Genomic DNA, 21,419 nt, shown 5'->3' on the forward strand with positions numbered 1-21,419 from the left:
TGACGCCACAGGCAGAGGATTAGCCTAATGAGCCGTGGCACCAACCACCTACCGCCTTCTGACATGTGATCTCATTGACTCTGTTCTGTTTATTTCTCACCTGCTCCTCCCAGATTGCAAGTGTCATAAAGGCAGAGATTTTGTCTATTTTGTCGCTGCCTCCCAGAACAATGCTTGGAACACAGTTAGCTACAGACATTTGCTGAATGAATGAATCAAAGAGTGAGCGGGCCAACTATTGGAAGGAGCTGGGAACAGAAGGGCAAGCATTGGGTGTGAGGAAATGCATGGGGAGGAGGAAAGGGAAGGGGGGGGATGATGATGAAACAGAGGGAAGGGAACACCCATCTCTTTCTTGGCGAGAGTGAATCTAAGGGCATTTTCAGTATCCACGCCGTGATGTCTAACAAAGTAATCTACAGGTGAAAGGACAGAAACAAAGTGACCGTTGGCATCTGAAGAGTGACCTTGAGGTCAACGCTGACTGATCCCCTACTCGTTTGAGAAGCAGACCCTGGCCATTTCCTAAGGAAGGAGGGAAGCGTAGACAAGAAGTTCTGACGTCGCTTCGCGCGCACGGACGTGAGCAGGCTGGTCTCCTGACCCGACATCTAACTCGGCAGACGCCAGTCTGATCCGAACTGAGAAGAGCGCACCCTTCCCCTGAGACGGGGGTCGCGACGGAGATGGTGCCAGCCCCTCTTCCCGGAGCACGTGCCCGCTCGCTGAGCGCTGGGTGTGCTCCATGTGCCGTATCTCGTTTTCAAAGTGACCCACCAAGGCGCAACGCTCTAATTATCACATTACGATAGGTGAGAAAATTATAGCTGAAAAGACCAATTACTTTCCCTAAAGTCACACAGTGAGTGGATGGCTGAGTCAGGATATAAACCCAGCAAGACTTGGCGGTGGCCATTGGCAAACCTACTGGAAAGGACCAGAAAGGAGATGTTTTAGTCTCCGTGGGCCCTAAGGCCCCTGGCTGCGACTGCTCTATATTGCCTTACAAGAGCTACTGTCAACAATCTGCATGCCCATCTGTATGCGTGTGTGCCAATAAAACTTTATCGACAAAAACAGGTAGCGGGCATCTTTGGCCCATGACCTGTAGCTTGCTGACTCTGTTCTCTAGCCTGTGTTTTTGGGCTCTGAACTAGGACTCTAGTGAAAGCCTGGAAGGGCAGCACAGGTCCCCGGGAGCTTTTCCCATCAGCCCTAATGGCCCAGCAGGGGACCGGCTGGGACAGAGGGGTATATCCCCAGAGACAATGCAGTGGCACACAGACGGGGCACTTACATTTCGACGATACCCTCCGGCAAGTTGGCGGGGATCTCTGTGAGACCCTTTGCGCGGCAGTCCACGATGTTATTACTGCAAGTGCAGGCTGAAGGGCAGGCGAGTGAGTTGGCATTGCAGGATGGCGGCTCCGAGTGGGGGACTGCAGGGCCAGAACACAAGGGTCAACTCAGGTCAGTGTTAGCAGCCACCCACATATATGCACCCTGCAGCCAGCTTCCCACAGATGCAGAATCACCTACTGAGCTATCTGGGTATATCTCTCCCCATCATGGGCTGACTATTCAGCAGAGAGGAAAGAGCCTGACCTTGACCTCACTATTTCCAGGCTCTGCCACCTGCTCTCTTATCAGTCATCCTCTTCTTTCAGAGAAAGGGGGCGTGCTCAGAGTCCATCATGCATGACTCGGGCCCCTGGAACCCAAAGCACATGGACTGGGCCTGCTTTCCTAGGGTGTCCAGCACTAGCCGCATATTCTGGGCTTTCGGTTACCATCTGGTAGTTAAATGCTGAGCATACAACAGCTTTAGACCTTTTGCTAGTGGATAGCAAAACCAAATGGGAGGAGGAGAGGTGGTAGCATTTTCCCTCTTGTGGCACTGATGTTGTCAAAGTGTCAATATAGTCATTGACAGCGGCACCCAAGGCATTTCTAAATGGCTTTTATAAAGTCCAGGGGACACACAGATTAAACCTATCTCACTAAGAAAAAGGCAAATAAGTTATTACATACTCTGGAGTCAGCGCTTGATTTTGTTTGAGGTGAGAACCAGTGTGAATTTAAAGCTAAGCGATAAAACCCCAAGTAAATTGCACCCTAGGAGCTTATTTAGAAAGCCAAACGTAGACAAACATATCTAGCACTAACCTAACTCAGGATTCAGACACACTGAGAATCTTAATCACGTTCTCTGGTGGTCACACTAAACCCAAATGCAAGAAGTAAATTCCAATGTAAAGACACTGTAAACATTTTCAAGCTGCAACTACGACCTCGCAGGGAGGCAAAAAGCTCAAACACACAGTTAGTTTTGCCAGTGTGGAAGTTACGGTCCGAGGGGGAAACCCAACACAGTGGCCCTCCCAGGACCTCACCCTGCACCTGCTGGACCCTGCCAGCAGAAGTCATTCCCATGTCTTTCCAGATCTTCTATTTACAGCAATAGGCCACGGGCCCATACCAAGCTCAGGGCAACCCTGCAGGTCTCACTGCACAGAAATGGGAACTCTGGGGACTCTTGGACACATATTCAACATGAAAGAGGAGTAGATGTTGGATACACTGGTTATGATGCTATTTGCAACACTGACAGCGCACATTCAGGAGCCAGATCCACTTCTGATTCCAGCCTCCCATTCATGCCCACCAAAGGAGGTAACAGGTGATGGCTCAAGTGTCGCTCCCCATCTTCGTGGAGGAACGACACAGGACCCTGCGCTGTTCTTTTGTCTGCTCGGCCCTCCCCGGGTTTGCTGCTGGTTCTTCCCGGGTTGGCTACTGTCCCTTCCACCTCCGTGGAAGGGCGGTTCCCCCTGCCACATTCCCCACTTCCGCAGGGGAGCGGCACACCGCCGGCCGGCCGGCTCTCTCGGGGGCTGCACAGGTGTTCCTTCAGATGTTCCCCTTAGATGTTCCTGGTGCATGCCGTCTCTCTCCTCCTTTATAGTCCTCTTCCACCAATCCCAACTCTGCTACCCACACGCCGAGTACGCTGCTCTCTTCCAATCAGGAGCAGGTCCCACAGTTTATTGGTTGAACTGGAGGCAGCTGTGTAGAAGCTGTTTCCCTTCTCAGCGCCATATTGTGGGAAAGCAGATGCATAGAATAAGTCTTAATTCCAGTAACTTAGTCTAGTCCGAGTTGCTCCCAGTTGCTCCCCACACTCAAGCACTTGGGTTTTTGCCACCTGTGTGGAAGGCCTGGGTTGAGTTTTGGGCTCCTGTCTTGGGTCTGGCTGTGGCAAGCATTTGGGGAGTGAACCAGTGTGGATGAGAGATCTCTCTTTTAAACAAATAAAAATAAAACATGAAATATGGAAAATGCCTGCAAAAAATAATTTTTGGTTTGGCCCTTGTTCAATGGAGAAATTGAAGCCAGAGTCCAGCTGTAGAGGGTGAGCCAACTGGGCCAAGGACAAATCCTCATGTGGACACTAAGACTCGGAGTGGAGGGTCCCACTCACCATGGCCATTGTCCCCAGGGGGCCATTCTTTCACAGGAACTCAAACTGATGCCTATTGCTTAAGCAGAATGTTCACCTTTCCAGAAAGTGCCAATCAGATGACTGAAGATTCTAACTTCCCCTGACCTCACTTACCCAAACACAACAGAAACATTCAAGAACATTTCTTTTTAGCAGGGATGCTTGAGAAAATGCCCCTGTCCAGGGCACAAGGACTTGTCTGTTGCCAGCAGCACACTAGTGGATCCAGTGAGGACCAGGAAAAATGCTCAAGAGATGGAGACTGGTATTAACACCCCCAGCTGCAACATTCTCTTAGAGAGACTGGTGATAATACTGACTTGGGTCCAAACTGGGGAAACTGTCCTATTTCTTTTTCTTTAGTGACTTTAAAAATGGTCATTTTAATGGTATATATTTGTGGGGTACAGTGTGATAATTTGATGACATATGTATACAATACGTAATGATCAAACTAAGCTAGTTAACATTTCTACCTTCCTAAACACTAAAAACATATTTTTTGGCTTAACAAGTGATAACTATGCATACGGTACAGTAACAGTGGGAATCAAATTATGGCTACACAGAAGGAAAGAATAAGACCCAGTGTTCCCCAGTATTGTGGGGTGACCACAGCTCACAATTAACATGTATTTTCTGAACAACAAGAGAGGAGAGGAGCTTGAAGCCTCCCAACACCTAGGCAGGGTAAGGGAAAGAAATGCTAATTTCCCTGACTTGATCAGTGCACACTGCATGCAGGTATTCACTTCTGAGAAAGCAGCACCAGCAGAGAGGCAGCCCGTCTAGGCCTCAGATCAGGGACGAGAGAGTCAGTCTTGTGGCTGAGATGGTGAACTCTGCAGTCTCACTGTCTCAGTCTGAATCCGGATTCTCGCTGTTCATCCTCACCTCCTCGCTCAGTTCTCCCCATTGGTAAAATGGAGGAACACCTGTTTCACAGCATAGCTTTGCTATGACATCCAGGGAAATTGACACATGAAAAGCATTTAGCAGCACGCATGGTGCGGACTGAGTGCCTACTGGCTGGTTGTTGCTGTTGTTACTGTCACTGAGTCTTGCTGTGTGAGCTTTTGTGTGACCATCTCAGTGGATAAGGAGTTTGGGTTGCATGGTTTCTGGCATCTTTTCTAGGACTAGAGTGGAAGCATAGGGAGTAAGACACCTAAGGACACCCTTCCCTCGCTTGCGCCGCCCCTCTATGCAGGCAGCACAGGATCTCTGTTGCAGTAGCTACAGGGTGAGGGGTCCCATCCCCCCCCCCCCCCGGGGATGCTGGGAGCAGGTGGCATCAGATGTCAGGCTTTTGAAGTACAGATGATGCTCCCCAAAGCAGGCTGCCATGCCTGGCCTTCCACAACAAGGGAGGGCAGCCCCCAACAAAGCCAGAGAGAAAGGCCACATCCCAGACACCTTCTTGCTTGGCAAGTCAGGCGCCAGAGTCCGCGTCCTTGCACCTTCATCCTTTCTGTCAAAACTGACTTGGGCGAGGTGTGTTGGAAAAGGGACAAGAAAAAGAGATCTCATATGCAAGAGTTTATATTGGCAACAGAAGTTACAAGGCAGAGCTTTTTCAAAGGTGTGCCTTCTGACTTCTCTGTTGGAATGAATTCTCTTCTAAACCAGATGGGGGGCTGCAGCCTTGAGTCCCCATGGGGCCTGGCTGGGTCGTTCTCAGAATGGCTCTAGTTCTGCTGGCAGTGTGCACTCCATTTCAAGGGAAGCTGTCACGGCAAAAAAGCCTTTGAAAGATTCCTTAACCAGGCCACTAACAACACCTTTAATTACGCAGAGGGAAACAACGGTAATTATAGCCTCTGTCAGCACCCTGGGCTGGCAGCTCCCCAGACAGGCATTCACGCACGGTGAAGACGTTACCTTCTTGTTTAAACAACACTTCACGTTTAAAACGGGGGTTGAGAGACAGGTTCACTTCCCCTGCAAACAGCCTCTGCTGATCAATGCCAGGCGGACGAAGCCCATTTCCCTCAGGGCCTCTGAGTGCTACCATGGCACAGTCTCTCCTGTGGCTGTCTCTGGACGCACTAGGGCTACAAGGGAAATTCTAGAAGGGTGGTGACGCTTTCTGTCTTAATCTTCATTGCCTATCATGAGTACCTAAAACAGGGCTGGACCCAAAGCCTGCACTCAACAAATGTGCCAGGATCCCTCCAAAAGCTCCTGACAAAGTGGAATGAAAAGGTAAGTTTATGTTGGTGTCCCAAACTCTGAAATCCACGTATACAGGGAGTCTTCAGAGAGGCCATGAAAACAACATGCATCATAAAAAAGTGAAGGCTTTCATAACTTTCTGAAGCTTTTTTACACCAAAATAAATTTTTTCATTCCATTTTCTAATACATTTTAAAGTCTCCTCACACCTTGCATGAGTGAGAGGATGACCACAGTGCTGGTTGATTTTAGGTGTCAACTAGACTGGATTACACAATCCCTAGATAGCTGGGTGTGCCTGTAAGGGTGTCTCCAAAAGGGATAAGCAGGACAGGTGGGCCTGGTGAGACGTCCGTGGGCCACTGGGGCAATGCTCTTGGGTGGGAGTTCTTGCTAGAAACTTGTTCCAGAAGCCTGAGCTTGGGCCCAGCCACTCTCTGGCTCCTGGGTCACCTCGCAATCCATCCTCCACATGTGCTCTGCCCTTGCCATCCACGACCCTCCCCAGATGCCAAACAATGGGGTCACCCATTCTTGGACTTATTTGAACCTCCAAACTGGGAGCCTGATATCTTTCCTTTCAGGCATGGTGTTATAGCAGTGCATAGCTGAGTGATACAAACCCAGAAGTAGAATCGGCCCAGAAGCCTGGCAGATGGGGAAACTGATCGTTACCATGCTGCGGAGGTGAGCATTTTTTCTCGAAGGGGAGCTCTGAGGGCTCTGGCTCTGGTGGGCAAGATGGGCTGGCGAGTGCAGACGTGGAGTGGCTGCGGTTTGCAGGTCACTCTCGCCTGAAGCCATCTCTTTGCAGTGAAGCTCTCAGTGCTGTCAAAAGCCATTTGCCCTGTCGCCTGGGGCTCCCTGTGAGCTTCTCTCACCTGTGTAGGTCAGCACTTCCAGAGCACTCTGATGCTGGGCTCTGTTAGCAAGCCTATCCCTGCCAGCCTCTCCTTCCCATGCGTGCTGGAGGGGCCAGGCACGGCTGAGTTCCAAGGAGAGCAAAGTGAGGAAACCTCTACCTTTCTACTCAGCAAATGAGAAGACCGTGAGCTGGGAAGAAGAGGAATGGGAATAGAATTTTTACCCTGAAATGGAAGGAATGTCTCTCTACATCTCTGATGGAAGGGGACTATCCGGACATGCACCTGCCTGCACACTTCTTCTGTGTAACATGTTCTTATGGAAGTCCCAGGAACCCACACTGTGAGCCTGTCTATTGGCAAAGAAAGTACCTTTAGATCAGAGCCTATTGACAGCGCGGCCAGCCTGTAGAATCCTGCCACCTACTTTCCATGAGGTCCTACCACCAACTTAGGAATGCACGTGGATGTGCTCTCCATTCCTTCTTGTTTAAATCCATTGCCAAGCCATGTACTCCTGGAACTCTTTCAGGGAGGACCAAAATGTTGCTCCCTTGAAGTGGTAGGTGGTTCTCATCCAGAAGAGGGAGACGGGGATGAGGACCAGGTGTGTGTCTCTCCTGTGGGCACTCGGCTTAGTCACCACCTCAACCCTGGAGTCTCAACCAGAAGCCAAAGCTACCCCTGTGCCAAATCACAATACCCCAGCTTCACTCCCAAGTGCCTCCCAAAACTTCCAGCACCACGGCCTGGCATCTGAACAGGGGGCAGAGGAGAGCTTGGGGGGATGGAAGCATTGGCTCTTCTGTATTTGTCACTAACCATCAAGGTGACCATCAAGGTTCCCAGGCCTGGGGATACTTGGTGAGAGCAGGAATGTCTTCCCAGCCTAACCTCTCCCAGGGAAAGTCACCGTGGCCATCCATGTGGCTGTCCTGTCTCTGCTGACTGTTCACTCCTCTCATTCTCAGAGAGAAGACGGATTTGGAACCAAGGCCAGGGAACTGCCCCTCCCCCGCCTCATTTCTGCTTTTCTCCCAATCGGCACAATGGGAATGATCATTGCACTCGGATGTAGAGACCCCTGAACTTCAGACCCAGCCGAGCCTGCAACTATGGCGCCAACAGAAGCTCTGAGAGAGGACAGTACCTCCTGAGGACCCCACAGTGGCCACTCCAAGGCCCACCACGGTTCTCACAGGAGCAGCAAGTACCTACTGAATGTTTGCTACGCGTCAGATGCTGCAGGCCACATTGCCCTATAGGATCTCATTTATGCTAAGAAATCCCAGGACTTGGGTTCCAGTATTGTTATTCCTGATAGTGATGAGGAGACTGAAGACAAGCCAAGTGGAGCAAACTCCCCAGTCGCAGAGCAGGGGGCACACTGTTTCTAGCGTTGGGTCCAGCGCTCCTCTCTCTGACTTACTGGCCACAGCCCTGATTTTACTGCCGTGAAACTGAAAACTAGGGAGGGGTCTCAGAATTTTGGGAGAGAGAAAGAGCAGGCTCAGGGGCCAGGCATGGACTGTGGAGGTTATTCTCGCGATGGCTCCACACGCCCGTGTTTATTTGTCTTAAAAAAAAATCTCATCTGCCAGAGTGCACAGAGTAAAAAAACCCAATGGCCTTGTGAGTATGTGGAAATAAATTAATTCCAGTATTCAAATTAAGCATCTCTCCTGGCCTCTGGCCTTTCAAAAGCCAACAACAGATTGAAATGACAATGGGACTCGGGCAATTATGATGAGAATATAAATGAACGTGATTTAAATACCAGAGGCATGATAATTTTGGGAATGGCTAAATAAACCTAATAATCTCATTCCTGCAATGTCCAATTATGGTGTTTTAATTAAAATCTCCTAAGGAGATGGGTGGCTAGTCGTGGCTTACCTTAATTATCTTTATAGTTAGTAACTAGTCCCAAATTAAAAAATAGAAAGAAAAAATGAAAAGAAGAAGGGGAAAGTTTCCTGTTTCCAGGGAAATAAGCATATTTCATTTTTAATCATAAAGGGAGAAGCGTTTATTGAGAGGCTATTAGGATCAAGCATTGTTCCAGGCATGGCAGCACTGGAAAAAATCTAAGATGTGCCCCTTATTAGCAGGAGACAAATTATTAAATTTATGAGAAAATGTCTCATATCCAAGGCTACAGCACCCAAGTGCGAAATAGGGGATCAAACTAGTGGGTTCTGACATCCAAAGGAAACAGGTCATTGGTTCAGGAGCCCAAATTTTTAACTAATCATCTTTGATTACAAATTATGACTGCTCCAGACGCTCTCAGATTAGAGAAGCAGGAAATCCACACACGGAAGATAAGTCCTACAACTTGAACCCCAACATAAACCTTTTCGATGAGGGGATAAAAAAAATGAAAACAGGACAAACAAAGAAACACCTTACAGCTCCTCTGGTCCCTTTTTACCAACTTCGCTCAAGTTCTGGTCTGGTCCAGGGAATGAGGAGCCAGTGTGGGCTGCAGGCGGAGCTGGGCCTGCTGGTGCTCGGACCCTTGCTTCCGCTACAAGGAGGAGAAGCTAACAGAAACCCTTTGAGCAGTTGCTGAAGGAAGCCAAGTAAGTAGTCAATGTTGTGTAACAGGAAAAATACAACACTGGAACAGATATATTACCCTGCCCTCACGTGAAATCTCCACGTGGTCCCTCAGAGGCCCCAACTAAGTAGCCTCAACCGGCAGAAGAGATGGATTTTGCCCAAGTGCACGGCTAGCAAATTTCGGGGTCAGCTGGAGTGATAAGGAAACCATCTCCAGGGCTTCTGGCGAGAAGAGGCTGGGCTCCAGACAGATGGATTTAATTCAAAGGCAGCTATCAGGGACTTGGGCAGGCAGGGCCCGCACAGGCCGAGCAAGATAGCGCTTTCCTGTCTCTGGAGTCCTGTGCTCTGTGAATTTTTCGATACCATTTACAGGCCCAGGGAGCTTTGTTTCTACTGCCTTGACAGGGGCTGCTGGTGATGAAGCTGCCCACAGGAATGGCTTCATTGGTCCCCTCGCCCCTCTTCCTCCTGAGTAGAGGACCTCTGCTTTTTAAGAGAGGTTCTTAATAGAAGTCCCTTCCTGGGCCGGCGCTGTGGTGTAGTGGTAAAGCTACCGCCTGCAGCGCCGGCATCCCATATGCGCACCAGTTTGTGTCCCGGCTGCTCCACTTCCGATCCAGCTCTCTTCTATGGCCTGGGAAAGCAGTAGAAGATGCCTCAAGTCCTTGGGCCCCTGCACCTGCCATGGGAGACCCAGAAGGAGCTCCTGGCTCCTGGCTTCAGATCAGCGCAGCTCTGGCCGTTGTGGCCAATTAGGGAACGAACCAGCAGATGGAAGACCTCGCTCTCTGTCTCTCCCTCTCCCTCTCCTTCTCCTTCTCTGAGTAACTGACTTTCAAATAAATAAATAAGTCTTAAAAAAAAAGAAAGAGGTCTTCTTCCTACCAGTTATTAGGGGAATCGCTTGAACAAGGCACACTTGTGGGGTTGCAGCTTTAAGCCACCATATTCAGGTACCTACTTTCAGATGCCTTGCTGGGCTCTGGCACTGGGCAGAGGCCTGCACCCTCCCTGGTAGGCTTTGTGAAAGGCAGGTCCACAAGGATAGCCCTTCTCTTTGGCCTCTCTGTCTGGAACCCCAAAGACTGAGCACTGGTGTTTAAGCTATGCCCTCACATCAGCGCATGCCCATACTGCTTCTTCTGCTACCATCACCATCTCACCAGGCACCTTCAACAGCCATTGAAGAGGCAGCATTTTGTGGGGGACATACTCTGCCTGCACCCCCTTAATGCTGGTGATGGTTCACTCATCATGGATGTTCAATGAGTCATTTCTCCCAGACCACTATAACTGACTTTGACCTTTTCAGAAAACCAACCCCACAATATTCCAGTTTCAATCCCATGACAACCTGAATAGACCCGAATGCAAGGGGGCCCCAGTATGTCATAGTGCCAAATTCACATTGCAGGTGAGAGGGTGCAGGCTAACAGCATATTGATGTCTGGAAATTTTGAACTAAATTTCCACATTCTCCTAAGATACATGACTTTGTACCTAAGAAGCTATAGGGACTGTTCCAAGCACTGGGTTTAAGTGCTATAAACAAGAAAGGTCACCTAACCCACCTGCCTATCCAAAGGTCTTGCTTGTCCAAAGGAGAGCGATCTGTGGCGTTCATATTTCCAGATTTAGACGGGTCAGCCCTGCTCCCAAGGATTTGGGTTCTGACTGTTCTCAGGTAAGCCACATCTCACCATATCTCTGATGGGAGGGGGCTTTTGTGAGGAACATGGCCCCCATCTGGAATGATGTGTTTTAACATTCTCTCTAATTAGTTTTTCTCACTAGCTCTTGAATGACTTCCGCACTCTATAATTATTTCTTTCACTGGCACTTATGCCAATATTGCACCCTTTGCCTAATAATTACTGTCATTATAGTCACTCTATTTGAAATTTGGTGCCTGTGTGATAAACTGTTTTATTATACGTGTTTGATGGGAAGTGATTTCTAAGTGGGTGTCTATGGGAAGTCATGAAGGTATTGCTCTGAGACACATGAGAATGTTTTTGGATAATAAATAACCCAATGAGCTAAAAACATGACAGGTGCAAGCAGCAGAGAGTGGGTGAGGAAGCTGAATTTAAGGTGAATTCTTGCCTAGGGCAAATTCAGCTGAAGATCAAGCAGAGAAGGCCAATGCACACTCCTGGTCATATTACAGTCCTGTGGCACACACCGGGCTTGCTAAGTCCTCAATACTGAGCATAGGTCATTGTTAAGAAAGGTGAAGGGACAGGCCAGCACTGTGGCACAGCAGGTGAACTGAAGCTATCATGTGGGATGCCGTCATCCTACATCAGAGTGCTGGTTCCAGTTCTGGCTGTTCCACTTCCCATCCAGCTTCCTGCTAACACACCTGGGAAGGCAGTGGGAGATCTGGATTGTGTTTTCTGGCCCCTGGCTTCTGCTTGGTCCAGCCCTAGCTGCTGCAGTTGTTTAGGGAGTTAATAAGTGGATAGATAATCTCCGTCTCTGTCTGTTCCCCTTTCTCTGACATACTGCCTTTCAAATACATAAAGAAAGTTTTAAAAGAAAGATGAGAAGAAACACAGCCCCTACAGTGTTCAGCTCCCTGTCATCCTTGTTCCCTCCTACTCAACAGCCCACTCCCCATTCTTAGTCTTTAGAGGCCACTGGACTCCAATTCTAGTACTGGGTTTCTGGAAATCTGAACATTATCTCTGAGAAACTTCTTATCCCAGTGCTTTCTGTATGTGCGTTTGATTCTCCCCCACCCTCCAGGGAATGGAGGGAGTAACTCTACTTCTTTGCTACCAGAAGGTTTGATAGGGCAGGGTGGATATTACTGAAAAGTAGAAAGAAAGAAGCAAAATTTATGGCCAGCTTTCAAAGCTTGTTCTGGGAAGATGATCTCAGACCCGTCAGCCACATCCTGACCCTGGAGATCTGAGCTACCTTCCGTTATGTGGGTCTGTACCCAGCTCTGTCTTCTGCACTACATGGGCAAGCTGTATTTCTATTCACCTCCACTACCCACAGATCAAACTCTTACGTTGGCTCAGCACATTCTGTGGACCCACGAAGCTATGATAATTAAGCTCCACTTATTTAGTGCTTCCCAAGTGCTGTGTATTATGCTAAGTGCCTAATGTGCATTATTTCAGGGGATCCTCCTGCCCCTCCTTTGAGTTATGTACTGCTATCATTTCCTCGTTGCAGATGAGCAGTAACTTGCCAAAGTCACACGCTAGACGGGAGCAGAGAGAGGATTCTCAGTCACACACAAGCTAACTGCACAGTCTACATTATCCTGTCTTCCAAATTCTGCAAGCTTCCAGATGACAGGAAGGTGTTTAGCAAATGCTAAGTAAGACACCTGCATTACACCTGCTTCTCTACTGCACACAGCTTAACAAATGCTACACTTCTTAGCATCAGTGGACTACGGATTTAACAGAAAGTGACTCCTGAGTTCCTTAAGCATTTTTCCCCCTGAGACATTCCAGAGTTCTCTAAGTGACTGCTGAGTACTGGGAGTAATCTATGGGGTTCCTTCCTTTCCCAGCCCTGAGCTGGGGTTTTGTTTTCAAGGCTAGGGTGATGGTGGGTAGAGCTCCAGGGTGAGTGAGCCACAGGACATGAAGGGACAGTCGGTGCGGCAGCCTTACCTGGGCACACATACTCCTTCTTCTGCACATCCGCCACATTGAAGCCCCTCAGGTGCACAGGAGCCATGCAGAGCGTGAACTGGCCAATTGTCCGCCGCTGTCGCAGCCAATCCGAGAGCCAGGCCAGGTGGCAGTCGCAGTACAGCTGGTTGGAGTGGAGGCGCCTGGGAGGAACAGGGACAGAAGCCAGACTTTGTCACTTGACAAAGTGGGGAAGCTGCCTGTGGCTGAACAGAGTGGCAAAAATCTGTTGCCCCTTTGCCTAGCGAGACAATCCTCACGAGCCCAAGGAGGCATTTTCCCCAACAGCACTGAACATCAAGGACCTCGGACTTTGTATTGCTAAGCCACAAATGACAGTGATCTTCCTCTGCCAGCCACACTGAATGGATGACCCCACTTCTTGATAGTTATTCTATACTTTTCCAAGCAAGGAAGCCTCAGCACACAGGAGAGGGGGAGGGACATTATCACAGTAACAATCCTTATTTCAGTCAAATTCCCAAGCGGTGACTCTATTGCTAATGCCAGTACTTTAGCTAGCAAGAGATGCAGCTGGCTCGAAGCATGCTTCTCCATCCCAGTGCCCGGCTTTGGTGATGTTGTGGTGGAGATCTGCCGTTACCTTTACCTTTTCCTCATTCCCTCCACGAACGCCTCTCTGAACCCACTGCACGTGATGCTGGTGGGCCCCAAACCAATTCCACTTGTGTGCACCAGACAGGTGCAGCAGGGCATAGACGAAAGGGTGCTTTTGGAAGAATTACCTCTCTCCACTCTCCCATTTAAATAAGATGCCGTTCCTAACAGACAGAGAGATTTCCTGACCAGTTCTAGGACTTTCTTTGGCTTGTCCCTGCAGGGGCTGTGATGCAGATCTTCTCCTTCAGTGGGATCTGTAAGTTCCACATCTGAAGGGAAATCCCTCCTGCTTATATGACTTGAACTTCCCTTCCACTAAGTGGAAGGCCAACCAAAAATATGCAGCGCTTTCTGAAAGTTTTTCCCCAAAGTCTGTCTCTTGGTGGTTTCCAACATTTAATTTGTTCCAACCCTAGGTCAGCAGATGTGGCGGTGGGCGAGTTATAAATGCACCAGCTTATCATTCCCTTGGGTTTCTGATGTAAATTTCAGATGCCCAATCCCAGACATGTGAGTCAGCCAGCAGCACCCTGGGACTTTTCAAGTGCTCTGTGTCAAACCTGTTACTATTTAGTGGCATGCCTGGAGGAGCGACTTGGGCTTCCTCCACGTCTGTAATGGAAGAGCTGAAGGGCTCTTGACCACACTCCACTTAGCATGAGGTCAATCTGCCTAACACTGCCAAGTGCATCTAACGCGGGCTGCGATGCTGATGGAGCCTTCTAGCAGCCGCACAGACCTTAGCAGGTCAGGGCGACTGGGGCTGCCTTGGTGAGCCCCGGAGACCATTCCATCAGACAGACTAAATGAAATCGCATCTCACATAAAGTGTATTTTTTTTCTGCTAAAAAACTGAAGACTAATGATTTCATTTTAAAAATCATTGATGGGGGGCCAGTGCTGTGGCACAAGGTTAAGTCTCTGCCTATAGTGCCAGCACCCCATATGGCCGCTGGTTTGTGTCCCGGCTGCTCCTTGTCTGATCCAGCTCCCTGCTAATGGCTGAGAAAGCAGTGGAACATGGCCCAAGTGCTTGGGCCCCTGCTGCCACGTGAGAGACCCAGAAGAAGCTCCTGCCTTCAGATCAGCTCACCTCCGGCCATTGTGGCCATCTGGGGAGTGAACCAGCAGATGGAAGACCTCTCTCTTAGTCTCTGTCTCTCTGTCTGTCTGTCTCTAACTCTGCCTCTCAAATAAATAAATCTTTTAAAAAGTCGTTGCTGTAATTTTCTCTGTATTTCACAGCAGTCTGAATGCATTTTCATAGGCTCTCAGGGACTACAATGAGCTCTAAAACACTTTACTTTCTCCTTTGAGTTTCAAAACTCAGACTCCCCTAAGTAAGCTTGGTTTCCACTCACCCTAGTACCATAGAGAAAGGCAGGACAGGTGGGCAGAGGTGGGGGAAACCTCTAACCCTAACCCACAACTGGTGGGAAGGATCTCTGTTCTCAGAGGGAAACCAAGTCCTCTGTTTACTAAGCATAACCACTACCACTTTGTCAGGAGCAGAGAGAAAGGCAGGTGACACACTGTCAGTTGGCCACAGTTTCCTACAAAGCAGGAAGGAGAGGAGGGCATTCCTTGGCCTGTGAGCCTACCCTGGGGGACACTGCCTAGCAGACACAGGGTACGGCACAGTGGCGTGCAGAGGCTGAGACGTGGGAATTCTTCTGTGTGCCAGGAGAATGAGAGCCTTTTACAGAGTGTGGTTTTTATTTGGAAAGGCAGCTGCCCTCCTCGACAGTGGGGTATGGATGCAAAGGCAGCACGGATTCACTGTGAAGGCATGAGCACAGGTCCACCTGGTGGATCAATGCTTGCAAATTCCCATCACTTCCAATCAGGGGTTAAGAGATCCATGGAGCAACGAAATGAGGTTTAGGTCAGTCAGATCCTTACTGAGCTGATTCATTTTGGGGATAATCAAAAAGTCAAAGGTTTCCCTTTTGGAAGACCATATTAGGTTGGTTCTTTCTCAACCCTGGCTCAACCCAGACCCATGTCAACTCCCATCCTAACCTTGCTTCCTACCCTGCTGTCCACCTTCAGAAAGATTGCTCGCCTCCCCAGGGGGCCTATGGAGAAGTGGTGACCCAACAGGCTGTGGGAGCCAACGCACAGCTCTGAGAGAAGCCTGGGCAGTGGACAGGCTGTTCCCTCTTCATGGAATCTTGTCTGCCAGGAATGCTGGACAAGCCCAACTGGGCAGATTCCTTCACACCACTCTGAAAATCATGCTTGGGAGATCCAAGTGAAAAATCATCATCCCAAACACTAACTTTAGAAGAAAACTAATCAGATTGATCTTGAAACCTGAGCTTGGACACTGCCGGGAGAGCTTATTTTAATGACTTCTAATAATTTTGGTGAGCATGATGGCATGGAGGGTGACCTCCACTGGCTCCGGGGCTTTGTGCAAGCTCTGGCCCCCACTGCCACGGCTCATCTCAACCATGCCCTTCCATTTTTGTTCGTGCTAAAGGGAATGAGCTCAGGCTCTGAGTCTGATATTGACTCCATGCTTTCTAGCTTTGACTTTGGAGGGTGACTTAGCTGTGCACCTTAGTGTTACCATCTGTAAAATGGCAATAGAAATGATGCCTCTTTTCTAAGGCTACTGTGGGCATGATGGATGGCAAGTGCTCAGCACAAGGCCTAGTATGCATGAAACCACTGAAGAAATGTTAGCTTTTGTGCTGAGAGGAAGCTAACTCCAGAGTTCAGTCTCTTCCCAACCTATGGTCCTGCCTACACAAGCTACAGTGTCCTATGCAGACAGCAGAGCATCAAGGTGCCTGGGTGGTTCCTGCATGTTGTTCTGCAGTCTTTTACTGATGGACACCTCATCCTCCATGTGGAAAAAAAACACTACCTTTAGAGAACAGCAAATACAAATGCCAATTTACCAAAGGTGCCTTTTAGCCACGGATGCTAAATTAAATTTCTAGCAAATCCTTTTAGAGAGGGTCAGTGTTCATTTTCTATAAAGTTTGCCATTCGGAATTCAATATAAAGGCTTTCCTTTAGAAATCCCATTTATGACTTCCTTCCTCTCTCCTCAACCTCCTTCCCCCCCACCAGCCCCCCTCCACCTTTAATTACAGTGAAGTGGGATTAGTCAGCTCGTCTCCAGGGAGTTCTATACAGAGCCATCTCTGAAATTAAACTAAAGAGAAAATGGCAGCAGGCAGGGAAGAGAGAGAGCAGAGGAGATTGACTGATTGATCTGAACTCATCAGACGAATACTCAGGACTACAGCAAAGAATGACAACAGACACAAGGAGAAAAAACACTCTAGCCTTCTTCCCCCACCCCAATACACCCAATGCTGGGGCCTAACCATGCCCCGCAACTGCATGGAACAAGCCCAGCTGATACTGTGGCCTCTTCTAAACTGAACATGACAAAGGGGGAAGGGTAGACCCCACAGGAACCCCGCTGCTGATCACCATGCAACATGCAGGCCCAGCACCCTCAGGTTCACTTTCAGCTTGCCTGACCCTGGAGAGCCCTGGGCTGCACTCTTCCCACCTCGTCCCTGTTTACTGGGGGACTTGGAAGAGGTCTTTGAAGCCCAAATGGCTTCGCTTTAAAATTCTGTAACTGCACCATCCCATATCGAGAGGGAGGAAAAAGAGCGGGTTTGCTTGGCTGAGTCACCGTATTTAACAAGGCTTCTAAGGAGATATTTGGGAAGCAGAGATGGAAACTGGACTCAGATTATTGTTATTCTTTATTTACAATACTAGGACTTGGGACCGGTGCTGTGGCCTACTAGGCTAAACCTCCACCTGTGGCACCAGCATCCCATATGGGTGCTGATTCCTAGCCCAGCTTCTCCTCTTCTTATCCAGCTCCCTGCTAATGGCTTGGGAAAGCAGAAGACGACAGTCCAAGTCCTTGGGCCCCTGCACCCATGTGGGAGACCTGGAGGAAGCTCCTCGTTTTGGATTAGCCCAGCCCCAGCTATTGTGGCCATTTGGGCAGTGAACCAGCAGATAGAAGACTTTTCCTTCTGTTTCTCCCTCTCTGTAACCCCACCTCTTAAAGAGATAAATCTTTAAAAAAATAACTAGGACTTGTTGGCTACACACTGTATACCAGACACATTCCTTGTTAAAGGGCATTTAGTATCAAAACAACTCTAGGTAAAGCATTTATTAACTCCCATCCCATGAAGCAGAGAAAGAAGAAAACAGCCCAAAGTAAGTGGCAGAGCTCACATTTAAACTTGGGCCTGCCTGACTCCAAACTCTGGTTCTTTCTTGGAGGACTCTGCCTTGCTTCCTTATAAATTGCTTCAATGGTCTTTGCTTTTAATTTCATCTAGAGATAAGTCACTTTGTCACTAATGCAGTGGTCTCAGACTTTGTAATATTAACATTTCCTGGAGAGCTTGTTAAAAACAACTGTTGGGTCACACTCCTAGTAACACTGAATCTATAGGTCTAGGGTGGGCCTGGAATTTTCCTTTCCTTGTTTTAATTTGAGAGGCAGACATGCAGACACACACACACACACACACACACACACACTCCTACCCACTGGCTTACTCTCCAGAGGCCCCCAACAGCTGGGGCCAGGATGAAACCAGGAGCTAGGAACTCAATCCAAGTCTCCCAGGTGGATGGCAGGGGCCCAACTACTTGAGCCATCCCTGATGCCTTCCAGGATCTGCCTTAGCAGAAAACTGAAGTCAGGAGTCAGAGCTGGGACTGGCACCGGCTGCTTTAATGTGGGATGCAGGCATATTAACCGCTAGGTCAAAGGCCTACCCTGACGCTTTGTGTTCTAACAAGCTGCAAGTGATGCTGTTTAGGGGCTCCCATTTTGGGAAATCAGATCGATTCCATGTTGCTTGGGGTCATGCATAGCTGGATGCTTGGAATTTACAGCCCAGCTTTCTGGATAAATAGTGTGATAATAATAATATTGCAGTCAACATCCTTACATACCAGCCACCCTACAGATCTAGTTTCTTCTGATCCTGACCACCACCCCCATTTATTGAGGAGGGAACTAAGGACACAGAGCTAATAAGAACCCAGCAGGGATTCGAGCCCTTTGCCTTGGCCCTAATTATTTGGCTGAAGACTCTTGGCAGCTGCAATGGTGATGTAACCACCACTGAGGCTCAAGGAACACGAGACACACATCAAATACGACCTCTCTGGAAAGGCCCACAGAACTGGGAGTGCAGAGAAACTGACCAAGAGATTTCTGTCTGAGAACAGAGGCGGAACCCTCCAGGTAATAAGGGAATTACAACTCCTCTTTGTTTTGGGCATCACAGGGAGATTGGCTTTCTGAGTATATCCCTGGAAAGCTTAAGTCCATCCAAGACATTAAAGATAAAGAGCCCAGGCATTGCATTCTAATTTCACAATATCACCCAGGGAGCTAGGGAGCAGGGGAATGTGGTGGGTGGGGCTTGGTGGGACAGACAGAAGGGAGGACTAAGACTCCTTCTCTTCTACAGGTCCCAGGGGAGAAAATGACCATAACTACTGTCAATGGCAGAACTAGCAAGTGTACATGATGCTAACAGAGCAAATGGAGAACCACTAAGCCACAGCTCTGTACATCCTGTGACAAGGCAGAACAAATCATCTTTCCCTCAAGATGGAAAGTTTGAGCAAAGACAGTACAGGAAGGATTCTCACAGTCTCAGGATAGAGAGAAAGGAGTCTGTCTAGAGCAGGATGGTGGATCAAAGTACGGAGCCCACCTGCTTTCAATGGCCAACACGTCCCATAATTAATAGCAGAAAGAGGCATTTGAATACAGGACCCATGTGCCCAATCATAGCCCAGCAGGTTGCACAGGCAGCTCAGAGCACTGTAGTTCAGGCTGCCTCAGCTGGGGAGGTTGGTGCGGGGGGCGTGGGGCGGGGGCAGGGAGCTTTACTCACAGAGTTCGAATCTTCGGCATGTGGTTGAAGCTGGTGACCAGGATGCGGCTAATGTTGTTGTTGTTGAGGGTGCTGTAGAGACAGGAGAAAGGGACATGGTCACGGGGAGGCAAAACATTGAGGGGGAGGGGCATCAAAGTGCTTCTAGAAGGCGGGGGGAGGGATGGAAATGACTGCATATCCATATCAAGATGGACCTGGAGACAGTGGACGGGTCTCCAGGTAAGGAGGGAATTCATCGACTCCTTTATTCTGGTGGATCCCTATTCCTTTCTGGTGCCCTCTCAGTACTCATCCACCTTGGGTAATAACATGACTTCCTGAAGTCCTACTATGTGCTAAGTGCTACATCTCTAACTCTTTCAGCTACAAAGCCAGTCACATCTTACTGTCCCTTTTTCCAGAGAAGGGAACAGATACCTGTCACTTTGCTGGGTAACACACAGCCTTGTGATATGGGGATTCTCTTTGTAGGGGGTAGTCCTCAAAAAACTAGTGAACAATGTGTATTATGACAAAGCTATGCATGGATTTCAAGATTTTGAACCCAAATAAACATATCTATTAATTCCATTTCCCACAAACGTTTTGCATACCCTTATATTACAGATGAAGAGGTCAAGCTCTAGTTACCAAGAGGTAACCTAACTTTCCCAACAGCATAGCTCCTGAGCTCTGGAGGTGGGATTTGAAGTCAGCATTCTCCTGCTTCAGCCTCCTTGCCCTGTCCATTGTACACACTGCCTTGTACTTGTACTGTCTAGGCACCTTTTGACTCTTGAAGCACATCGTGGCTCAGGAGTCTGTGGCCTCTGTGAAGGCGGGCATTAAGTCTCCTTTCTCTTATGCATTTCCGCGACCATGGATGCGACTCCTGCAGTGCAACGTTAGCACTGACTGGTACCTTTGCATAGGAAAAAGCACAGCTTTTTTGGGGGGACTGTTCCCAAAACGGACCCAAAGCACACAAGGCTGCCTAAGGATGAAGGCAGGGTACAAACAGATACTCCCCAGGCTTACTGTTCTACATGGACCCTCTCTGGAAGCATTGCAGCCAAGCAAGGCCACCTGCCAAAGCCTGCAGCATGACAGCGCCGAGGGCCTTTCTGGATCAGTTGGCCCAGTAACCACTCAAGGGGTGACAATATGTGGACAGGCTGGGACTGCCTCAGCTCCTGACCCCATACCTGCCTAATCTGGCATCCCAGAGAGCGAGAGTTTGATAGAGCCCTGGGCGTTATTCGTAGTGGCCACTGCTCCTGCTCCCTTCCGTTTTCCATTCCTCCCAGGGCCATACCCAGCATCCTTCTCAGCAATCCAACCCTCCTCATCTTCTCCTGGGCTCCCAGTGGTCCCCACTGACCCAGCCCCTGGAGTTCAAAGCAGGGGTCCAGTGGTTACATTCTTCTTGCCCCAGAATATTCCTTGGACCCCCGGTCAACTTGTCATTAGTTTGCCCAAGGAAGCCAGGAGGAACTCTGCTTACACAAAGGCACAAAGCCTCATCCTTTTTCCTCCTTCCTTCCCCGGTTTCCTGGCACTATGCAGGCATCTAGGATGGTAACAAGGGACGGATACACCAACCCTATATCGTCTGCTTCTGCCTACTCAGTACCATTAACAATGCATCAACGCACACACGTGGCATCTTGTGAAGTTCAATCTACTTTGCAGTTTTTTTTTTTTTTTTTTTGGGTGCAGTGTGTGTGTGTGTGTGTGTCAGGGGCACGGATCCTGTCTGCCTAGGAAGCCATCAGAAACCCTTACCAGACAACCCTGAAGCATTTATCACTCCCATCAGACCTGGTTCTCCTACATTGGCAAGGAGCTTCCTGGGGGTGAGTACAATGCCCCCCTCCCTTCTTCCCTGGCTTAGAAATGCCTTTAGGACAGAAATGATGCGTTCATGTCCCTTTCCACCCATCTCGAACATGTAGCGTCACACCTGGGGAGACCTAGTTAGGGCTGCTGACTGATCACCGGACACAGCATCTGAGCAGGCGGCTGCTGTCTCGAAGGCGCAGAGCGGGTAGCCTCTGCACAGAAGGGGCATTGGACCATGGGCAGCCACTTGGCACCAAGTGGGGCTCACAGCCCAGCCCCCCTAGAGCTGAGT

At 49.1% G+C, this 21,419-nt stretch overlaps 1 protein-coding gene across 4 annotated transcripts in view; it reads right to left on the bottom strand.

Annotated features, from left to right (window-relative positions):
• Positions 1 to 21,419, bottom strand: part of SLIT3 (slit guidance ligand 3) — a 642,447-nt gene that overhangs the window by 128,079 nt on the left and 492,949 nt on the right. For all 4 annotated transcript variants that reach the window (XM_002710368.6, XM_089335062.1, XM_089335061.1 and 1 more), the window contains 3 exons: positions 19,304 to 19,375; positions 12,747 to 12,910; positions 1,298 to 1,439 (listed from right to left, as the gene is read on the bottom strand). In XM_002710368.6, the coding sequence (XP_002710414.4) occupies positions 1,298 to 1,439; positions 12,747 to 12,910; positions 19,304 to 19,375 (378 nt within the window). The remainder of the gene's footprint in view (positions 1 to 1,297; positions 1,440 to 12,746; positions 12,911 to 19,303; positions 19,376 to 21,419) is intronic.

The sequence above is a fragment of the Oryctolagus cuniculus genome, chromosome 6 (genome assembly GCF_051225735.1).
Source record: "Oryctolagus cuniculus isolate XC-2025 breed Fujian yellow rabbit chromosome 6, ASM5122573v1, whole genome shotgun sequence".
Classification (NCBI taxonomy): domain Eukaryota; kingdom Metazoa; phylum Chordata; class Mammalia; order Lagomorpha; family Leporidae; genus Oryctolagus; species Oryctolagus cuniculus.